Consider the following 10,681-nt stretch of genomic DNA (forward strand, 5'->3'; position numbering starts at 1 on the left):
TGTACGATGAAGTCATTGTTCCATAGCCCAATTCCTAACATACAACTGGTCGTCTCGATCTCTTGATCTCTGTTAACCTGTATGGGAGAAAATAACACTAGTTTGGTTTTTACTGAAAGAGAGTAAAAAGATTCTGTGTACGTAAGACCAAACTTAACTCTGTATCTGTATATTCCATTGCCTTTCAATATTATTCACATGAAACCAAGCAGTAAGGAGTAACTTTATTGCTTTTGTGATTGCCACTGAATACATAACCTGCTTCCAGAAAACTTAGGCAGGTATGAATGACACTATGAATCTTCTGACTCAGTCTGCTACGCAGAGCAGGGCAAGATAAGTGTGTTATGGTTTCAGTAGCAATACCAGAAAAGAGGATTTTTAAATTAATGTGGAATAAATCCAAGTGGAATCCAAAAGTTTCTCCATTTTTTAATTAACATCTATTTTTTCTGTGGCTATGTAGACTGGGATTTTCTAGAAATTGTTGTTGACTGACATGAAATGCGAAAATAACTTCTGCATATGATTTTTGTGAACCAGCTTGCTGGACTACCCTGTTTGCAGGATGTTCTTTTTGGATGCATACACCTCTTGGTATTTTCAAATGTCCTGCCTTAGGGCAGGCATTCCTCATGGAACCAGGTTTCTTCTGCCCATTATTTAGCATGAAATTATTTAGCTTGACATTTGGTGAAACAGTTTGCCTTGCTACCAGTGAACAGAACTGCATGAACATTTACTGAAAACAACACAGAAGAGCATATATGCAAATGAAGTACATCCACAAGTAGTAATAGCTTGTGTGCTTCTATACAGCTGTAGAAAAGAAATGGGTGATGAAAATCTGTAGAACACCTTGATGTCCATAGTGTTGAATAGCACTGCTTAAGGGAATAAAGCAAGTTTAAAAAGCCAGTGGCTTCTATGTACACCTTGAAAAGAGAAAAAAAGAATGAAGTTTGCACACAATGTTCAATCCCCAGATTTAGCAACATATGGAATCAAGAATAATGCCTGTAGTAAGTGAAACGTATCTTAAAGGACACACGAAGTCTGCCCAGTTGTTTGCTTTCCTATGTATGGTTCCTATAGCACAAGGAGGAAGACATTTGGTCTCATGGAAATCTTTTCATTTGACTTTAGAATCTGTGTTTTATTAATTAGTGCTTAATAGGAAGCAGCTTTTGTATGGGCTTTTATCCACTGTGTAAGAAGGTTGCAAAATATGTTTTATTTGTTTTCATGCCATGGTCAGACATTTAAAATTATTCTTCCACACCTGCCTGAAGATAAGCAGGTAGGAGGAAGGTGATAGTAGGACTTGCTTTCCCCTTAATGTGCATGTCAGGAGGACAGTTCTGTGGTGTTATTAATACCTTGTCTTGACTCTCAATACCTTCCCTGGCCTTTAGGCTGCTTGGGATCTAAAGTGAAAACAGATGTTAAAAAAAACAAATAAGGCTAGCAGTGTTCAAATGCTTGATCTCTGGAGGCAAAGAATGATGTCTCTCTCATGATTTCCACCAAACAGGGTCCACTGTCTAATTTTAAGTGCCATTGCTCATGAGCCACGTGCATTGGCTGTCTGCAGGGATGATCTTTGTTTTAGAAGCCACACAAAACCATTGACCCAGGTTGGCATGGGGTGGGGTAGAGGTAGATGTCCATTGTGCATTCTTTCAGGCTTAGGCAGATTCTGCCATGTTTGCCTTCCCTTTCTCCAGGCACCTCTTCCCTGAGCTGGACCTGCTGCCTCTTTTCCTCCTCTTATGGACAGCCTGTGCCTCTGCCCCATCTTCCCAGCTCTCAACATGCCTGTTTTGTTACCTTTTTACCCGATCCGTGTTGTCAACCACCAGCACCATGTAGAGAAAACGATGCTTATCTTGGGACTTTCCCCAGCCAGGAGAGCAAACTCTTATGTTCTAGATTACCACACTCACCTCCTCAAGTAGCAATGTCTGTGTTCAGAAATGACATGTAGGAGGCTGCTTCCTAAGAAGAGTGACTACATCAATGGCAGCATGAGCTACCTAGTTCAGTGGTAGGAAGTAGGGTATTTCTAACACCATGCCCTCTTGCTTATGGTGTGAGCTGAACTCTAAATGCCTTGCCCCCTCAGTCCTTTGCAGAAACCCTCTCCCTGGCTGCGCAGCCCCTGGCTGGAGCAGTAGGTGCAAACGGGGATTCTCATAGGCTGCACTCAGTCCCAAGCTTACACTTGATACCAAGGGTGATGCTGGGTCTCATGGCAAACGTCTGTGTACCTTTCTGTGAAGCAACATGAAGCCTCTGGTTGCAAGGTTCTTGGTTTTCAACTCCTAAGGACCACCTCTCATTTCAGTTCCCCTTCTTGGGCTTTCTCCAGCACAGAAACACTTTCTTAGCAAATGTTTCTATGAAAAGCATGCAGGTACTTATGAGTACATGGTAGCAAAGAGAGAGAAATGTGGAGAAATTTGTCCTCTGGTCTCTTTTCCACAGAGAAAAAATGTGTTCTGTCTTAACTTCTGTTCGTACAGTATATTAAAGTATCCTTGCCTCTTTTTCCTCTAAGTTTGGAAAAGAAAAAAAAAGAAGAGAGGAAAAAAAGAAGGAAATGGTAAATAGCTTCAGTGAGTGTCAGATTAGGATTGATTGAGACCTGATTAAAAAAAAAATTAAGAACCACTAGGTAGATCATCCCGCATCTCTACTGCTGCGAGTGATTGTCCCACCAGGGCTCTTGTAAAATATGAATGTCTTCAGAGGTCCTTTCTCCAGCACCGGGTCCTGTGCCTTACCTGTCCCATCTTCGGATTCCTCACTTTCTTCTACAAGGGCTCTGGGCATTTCCATTTTCCTTCTGAGAACTCACAGTGCCTGAGGTTTATTTTCTACGTAAGTAGGCAGTGAGATTAATATATTTCCACACCTTTGGCCCAGGCAAGGTCAGGTGGTGACTTTCTTTCCTAAGATGCTTTTTGTTTTTCACTTTCATGAAGCTTTCAAAGACTGTGAACACAATATTCAAAGCCTCTGGATCCTTAGACACAATAAACATTGGCAAATGTAGGTGAATTTAAAGGGGATGATGCCTCTTGGGAGCCATGTTGTCAAAGAGCAAATTCCCAGAATGTGTAACAGAAAACACTTTGGTTTCTTTGGTTTTCTAAGTGCCATTACACCTGAAGGTATTTTTATGGGGGAAAAAAAAAAAAAATCTTGACAGAGTACACCACAAAGGAAAGTATCTGGTCAAATTATTCAGGTGCTGGGGTTCGTACACAACTGAAGCATGCTTTGTAAGACATGGTGCTGCTGGCTCCTTGTCCAAAGGGTGAATGTTTACCACAGAAAGGAAAGTAGCATAAATCTGCTACCTCAGCATGATGAATCTATATTTTTAAAGACTTTTTATAGAGACAAAGAGTTGCAAATATTTTTTCACAGAGGTTGGGCTGGGCACTTGGAGGGAAAACCTTTTTCCTCTACTTCCCTGAGCAGTGCAAGTTCTTCCCTTGTGCCCCTGTTCGTGGTGGCTGCAGTGCAAGGAGGGCTGCTCGGGCCGGTGGATGCCTTGTCCCCCCACTTACACGACTGTAAGTGGTGTAACGCCTCCGAAATCACCACGCCTAACTCCGTCCCAAAAACTTTTCCTCCTCTTCCCTTCAGAGGGCTTCCCAAGGAAGTTTTGGGCTTTGACAACTCCGAGGCCAAAGCCAGTGGGAAAGCCATGCTCTTTCGGCACTGGTTTCCCGGGTGGGGAGAGGCTGCTGGGCATCCCAGTGTGAATGCCGCTCCCCTTGCCGTGTTTCTGAAGGGACTCCCACGGGGAAGTAGGGTCCTGGGGCGGGCCGCCGGCGGGCAGCGCGGCGGGCAGGGGCAGGCAGGGATGCTCCGCGCCCCGCCGGCAGCGCGGGCAGGTGGGACCGTCACCTGCCCTCAGGCCCAAGCATCTCAAGGAGGAGCTGGGCTCCCGCCTGCAGGCAAGCCGGGAGGAGAAAAAGAAAAAAACATTCGTCCCCTTCGCCACAGACCGATTTGCTGACCCCTCCCCTCCGGTCCGGGGCTGGCCATCGATTTGGCCCCAAAGAGCTGGGAAATAACCCCGCCCTTCTGTTTTAAAGAAAGGAGCGGCAGAAAGCCGTTCCTTGGTAAACTAGAGGCGAAACGACGGGGCATTAGAGCTCTGCTTCTGCCGTCCAGATCCGCGCCCCGAGCGCGGGCACCGGCAACAAACAGGCTTCGGGCACGGTGTGCGCTCGTGGTGCCTTATTCTGCGGTGCGTGTGCGTGCCGTCGTCTTTTTAGCAAGAAAAAAAAAAAAAAAATCTTCCGCTTTTAAAAATATCGCGAAGTCGTGCAAAGATACGACGTGCAATCAAGCTTTCCTGTTGCTCTGGAAGCGTTGTTTTAAAGAAGGAAATTAACGGGTTTCATGGATGTTTTTTAACTCGAGTGTGTATGTGCGTGAACAATACACGTATAAACCCTGTGCATTCGACCTGCGTGAATGCGCTGTGTGTATGTACACGTCTTTATGCAGGGAGACAAGAAATGTAAACGACGAACAAAGTCGAAATAAATAATACCGCGCAACACTGAGTCGTGCTCCGTATAGGACCATTTAATAGTTGAACACAAGAATTGTTTTGTTTGTTGTTGTGGGTGTTTTTTTTAAGCCAACCTCTTTGATATTTTGCTGTTGAATAACAACAGATATTTATTGCATGACATATAAGCGGTGCGAACATTGGGTAGACCATGGAAATCGCGTGGGTAAAACAGAGGCAAGGCGTGTGGAGAGATTCAGATTTATAACCAAGCACGGTCATTTGTTTTTGTATCCAAATATCTGGTTTAGAGACCTGGAAAGCTTGAAAATACCGAGCTCGTTGCTCAGGTCTTCCGAATTAACGGATTTTCTCCAAACGTTAAAACTACGCAGTAACTAAACAGTTACCAATCGGTTTCTCAGGTGGATAGCCTTCCCTGAATACACCTATACAAAATATTTGTAGTAGTTCCGAAACTTTAGTTTCCATCATTGCCAAATATTTTAAGACTTTCTAAGTTGGGCGGGGTGACGAGGGGGAGAAGATTTGAGGATTAATTAAATTTGCAAACGGAATGGCTAAGGTGTTCACTATTTCGGAGCGCTATGTAAAAGAATCTCAATCACTAAAACGCAAAGCTCTCCAGGATTGTGGGATAATGGATAAAATCAGTACCGTCATGAATAAGACAAGTATCTGATGGAGATCAAGGCAGTGGCTTACAGGGCAGTAAGCGAGCCGCTAAGGGAAACGGAGCGTTCTCGCTTCCCTAAACCGCATCAATTTAACAATAAACGGAGGGGAGGAAACGGCGAAATTCCCCCTTCCCCGCCCCGGAGCACTGGAGAACCCTTTGCTGCTTGCGGGGGGCGGGGACGGGGACCAGGAGCGCTTTCCGCGGCCGTATTTTGGTTCTTTCCGCTTTTTCTGGGAAAATTCAGCAGCATGCGTCTCCTCGCAGAAGCAGGACACGGGGCGCCCAGCGGGGTGCGGGAGGAGCTGTTGGGGCAGAAGGGCAGCGGCAGGACCCTCCTGGCAGCGCTCGCTGGGTGCCTCGACGGCGGAGGGGCCTACCCGCTACCTGCCGCCGGGACGCAGGAGAGGGGATCGGCGGGGGACGGCTGCCCGAGGACTTCGGGAGCGGCGGCTGCGGGGAGGGCGGGGGGGAGGGCGGAACAGCGGCCGGCGGTCCGGAGGGGGCGGTGGTGGAGCGTCTCAGCGCGCAGCCCCCTCCGCGGCCGTCCCGGCTCCCGGTGCGGCGGCGGGGAGGGGTGGCGGATGCCGCAGGTAGCGGCCCACCGCTCCGTGCGGGCCGCCCGCCGCCACGTCGAGGGGGAGGCGGCCGCGGCCGTCGGGCAGGTCGAGGCGCGCCCCGGCGCGGTGCAGCGCCGCCAGCGTCTCCAGGAAGCCGGCGCGGGCCGCGTCGTGGGCCGGGAAGCAGCCGGTCCGCGGGTCGGGGCGGTTGGGATCGGCCCCCCGCTGCAGCAGCAGCTCGGCCACCCGCGGGCTGCCCAGCATCATCACCTGCGGGGAGAGACAGCGTCAGCGCCGCGGAGCACCACGGCTGCGGAAAGGGCGGCCGGGGACTGGCAGGCTGCGGGGCTGGGGCGACTTTTTGGGCGTGATTTTCCACCTGCGACCTGCTTGTAGCGGTGACCCGCATCAGTGCAAGTGGCTGTACGGGAGGACTCTCGCGGGTCCCTGCCAGCTCGAGGCGTCCTACGACTCCGTGATGAATTAAAATGTCAGCTACCACGCGCATGATTACCAGACTAGGCGCTACGTACCTGCGTGTTCCGTTCCACCTCTTACGCCATTCATACGTACATCGTCGTATACATATGGCACTTGCTGGGTGCCTGTGCATACACGCACACACACATATGTATGTACACAGGTATACATACCTGTACGTATATACACATAATATAGATGCCATTTATATATACCACTGATACGTATCATTGTATGTATTGATATGCACCATTGATATATACCATTGATATGTACCATTGATACATACCATTTATATGTACCATTGATATGTATCATTGATAGATACCATTTATATGCACCATTGATATGTATCATTGAAATATACTGTTGATATATACCATTTATATATACCATGGATATATACCATTTATATGCACCATTGATATATACAATTTATAGGTACCATTGATATGTACTATTTATTATACCATAAATACTGTGTGTGTATATGTGTGTGTACATATATATCTATATCTTGTATAAATCTGTATCTCTCTATACAGACGCACAGCCTGTATTCTGCGACAGGCCTGAGGTGCCTCGCGTGAAGGCTCCTGCCCCTTCAGGATGCGTCACTGCTCTGCCAACGACCCGTCAGCAGCAGGGGTGGCCGGGCACAGCGGCGTAACGGCTGTGACGGCCCTCGGCCAGCCCTGCGGCGCTTCTGGGTGCCCGGTGTGGGCTCTCCTCCCGCCCCAGTTCCGCACCGTTCTGCCGCTTCTCTCTCCCCCAGCCCTGGCCAAAGCCGCTTCTCACAGGAGCAAGGAAAGTTGCTGAGCGCCCGCGGGCAGCGCGCAGCTTCCCCGCCGAACCGAGGAAAGAAACTTATGGCGGGGTCTGACCGTGCACCATCGAAGGAAAACAAAACAAGAGCAACCAAACGACACCAACAGGCAGACAAACAAACAGAAGAAAATGACACTTGGGTGTTTGCCTCCCGCATTCTCCTGCTCATTTTCAAGGGAATTTTAACCTCCATAAAATGAATCTTAAAGCTGCAGAAAATACCTTCGGACAACAGGGTTTTCTCATTATTTTTTTTCTCGAGAGAATTCGGTTATGGACAAAGATTTGGTTTTATTTATAAGTGCGAAAATGTTTATTAATTTCATAATTTATAAAATCCTACACAGATTAAAGTTTTTCAGAAAAATTAAGACAGCTCTCATGTCAGAGTGGCAGCCATTTTGCAAAGTGCTGGCAAGGGAAACAGAACTGAGTCTCACTCTGAAATGAGGGGAGGAAAGAGAAAATTTGCAACAGTCTGGAGACCCTCTTCATCTGGAATTTGAACCCACAGCAGAAACAAAACGAATAACTTTCTCAGTGCTTTTCTCGGTGTCTTACTTGAGAAAAATATTTCCTTTTCCATATAAAGTGCAAATACCAAAATGGCTGTTCACTTTATCTAGTGAATCATTAAATAAATCGCTTCAAATGGCAACTCGAGAAAACCTTTTCATGGCACACACGGCTCCAGTTTAACTCGTAGTACATTAATCGTTCAATGAACATTTAAAGACCTTCAGCTTAAATACACCGATTGAGATAACACACTTCTACCTCTGAAAATGCCTGGAAAGCAACTCCACCGCACGCTGGTACTTGAAATACCTGTCAATGAATCCTACCACTATTGATGAATAGTGAATATTAAAAATAATACTAATAATAGTGACTACTACTAGTAAATACCTAGTTTCAAGTTACAGTTTCTACTCAGTGGCATTTTCTACCCCGTCTTCTGTGCCGTTCTTTCACGTGAAAATACCAGTAAGGAACCCCACTTCCATTACCTTGGGAAAAGAGACCTGTTAAGACTATAGAAAAAAAAAAAAATCCACAACAACAAGAGGAGTTGATCGAAGCGCAGTCGACTCCCTAGACCCCTCTGGAAACAGACAGTGTGGTCCCACTTTTCCTTCTAAGGATCCTCTAGCAAAATTCGTTTGCTGCCAGCGGTGCCCCTCTAAACTCCGTCTCTTTAAGTGCAGGAGGGCAAGAATTCAGGAAAGCGCCCGCTCGTATTCAGGCTGCTGCGTCCGGACCCCGGTTCCGAAGACAACAGTAAAAATCCAGTCAAAACCCCGAAATCCGCCCCCCTCCAGAGTGGAGGAGGGCAGCTCCCCCCACCCCCGGGCGCTCCGTACCTGCAACGGGGTCCTCCCGAAGGAGTTGGTCCCGTTGGGATCTGCGCCCGCCTCCAGCAGCCTCCGCACCTCCTCGCTGTCCCCGCGGGCCGCGGCGCTGCACAGCCGGTCCCCGCAGCCGCCGCCCCTGGGGGGACCCGCCATCGCCCCCGCGCCGGCCCGGCCTGGCCGCCTCTGGCGCTCCGTCTGCCCCGGCGCGGACCTCGCCCGCCGCGGCGCAGCAGCTCCTCCTCCCCGAGGCACCCACGCGGGGGAGCGCGATTTCACACACACACACGCCACACGCCGCCCCCCCACCCCCCCGAGAGCGCGCGGCGGCCCCCGCGGGGGCTGCCTCCCTCCGGGGGCGCCGTCGGTGGAAGAAAAGGAAGGGGATGCGCCCTCCGCCCCCCACCCCTCCCCACATTGGGGGGGCGTGTGCGTGTGTGTGAAGGCAGAGGAGGGGGGCTCAGCCCCACCGGCAAACGGCTTTTCCGGCCGCAGCCGCCCCGGACCGGGCAGGTGGGATGCGGACCGCCGTGGTCTTGCGTGGGGCGGGCGGGCATGATCAGAACTCTCCCGGGGCAGAGAGGGACTTTTGTGCGAGGGGTGAATTTGGCTTAGCCCTCCGGAGAGGGGCCCTGCCCCACCCGAGCCCCTCCACGCCATGGGTCTGGAGGTCCGTTCCCTCTGCCCCGCCGCCAGCCGGGACTAATTCCCCCCTCCCCCCCCCCTTTTTTTTTTTAACTGCAGAAAACTCGTGCAATTGCCAGAGGAACGGTTACTGCTCTGCAGATGCACCTTTGCTCGGCGTTAGCCTCCCCCCCCGCCCCGCTCAGGCAGGCGACTAGCAAAAGGCGAAAAGGCAAAACCTGGCGATTTTATGTCTACATGCACGGAGAGGCAGAGGCATGCCTGGATGAGGAGAAATAAATTTTGCCAACAGGCGAAGTGCCCTCCAGTCCTTCGTGCGCTCTGTGCCATTGGTTATAGCCATGTAGAGATAAACCTAAGAAGAAAACCTCCTTGGTTTTCTTCTTGTGCCAGGTGTCTGAAAACTTCAAATCAATAGTGCGGCGCGGCAGGGTTGCATATTATCACCGGTTAATCTTGCTTTCTGTGAAATAGCATTGATGCAGTGGATTTTAAACATATGCATACGTGTCTTTTTGTGAATATGTAAGTGTAAAAAAAAAATTATACACTCACACGTCAACACTTTTGTAAGTGAAGACGTTTAGTACTAGAGAATCAGATGGCCTGTCTACATCTCCATCCCTGCTGTTAAATCTGTTAAAAGCCACTACGTCACAGAATGGCATAAAACAGCGAATACGGGCCCGTGCTTAATGATTACTGACCCTCCAAAGCACTTACCAAGTTTCTGGACCATTAAAACGACACAATTTAAAGTTACATTATTGAGGTTATATGAGTTTTCCCAAAATCCCATTTTGCACAATTCTGGTACCAACAAACGACGTCATATTAATCGAAAGAGAACAACAGGGAAGTCATATCTGAAGTTATGGAAAAAATTGCTGAGCCTACGCTAATGTGGATTGAAAATGACCCTTGTATTACACTTGTATCTTGGGGGAAGGGAGGAGAGACCCCCTGCTCTCCCCAACAAACCTTACTGCAAAGATATTTTCCAGAAGGGGAAAAACAAAAAATCGATCCACATTAAACAATCTCCCTGTCTTACATTTCTCTTCTTGTTTCTTTTTGCAGTCACTGTTCAGCAATACAGATCTTTGACACTGAAAACAGATCCATTTTAATATTACAATACAGTAATCCTGCAAATTGTTCTGAGATGTTTTGGTAATAGCAGACAGGACGGAAAAGGTAATTTTCAATTACCAAAAGCAGCCATCTCACTCCCTGTGAGGGCTTAGCAAGTACTACCCCTTAGCGAAAAAAAAAAAAAAAAAAGAAGAACATTTACGTGAGTTATGTTATATATCTAACGAGTATTTCAGTAACAATTTTAGGGATTAATTAAATACTACAAAGAAACAAACTATAGAGAACATAATATTGGTATTTCCTCGCCTGTAAATAAGCAAAAAAGGCGCAGGAGGGGCAGGGGTGGGGGGTGCAATGCAGAGGTTGCGTGGAAGTAACCTGATCTACAATTAAGCGGACACACACCCCAGTTGTTTGGAGTTATGCTAAAAATTAACGAAAAACGATGAATAGAAATAGGTGACCAGTATCCTTCTACTCTTCC

General features: G+C 48.3%; 1 protein-coding gene across 1 annotated transcript; it reads right to left on the minus strand.

Annotated features, from left to right (window-relative positions):
- Positions 1-5,755: 5,755 nt before the first annotated feature.
- Positions 5,756-8,776, minus strand: LOC309415340 (cyclin-dependent kinase 4 inhibitor B-like; the record flags this gene model as incomplete). The annotated part of the gene is made up of 2 exons (XM_082012832.1): positions 8,467-8,776; positions 5,756-6,064 (listed from the first exon to the last, which is right to left on the minus strand). The coding sequence occupies exons 1-2, from the start codon at positions 8,608-8,610 to the stop codon at positions 5,756-5,758; spliced, it is 453 nt and encodes a 150-aa protein (XP_081868958.1). The 5' UTR covers positions 8,611-8,776.
- Between the last annotated feature and the right edge of the window lie 1,905 nt (positions 8,777-10,681).

Source organism: Phaethon aethereus (genome assembly GCF_964289735.1).
Source record: "Phaethon aethereus genome assembly, chromosome: Z".
Taxonomy (NCBI): Eukaryota; Metazoa; Chordata; class Aves; order Phaethontiformes; family Phaethontidae; genus Phaethon; species Phaethon aethereus.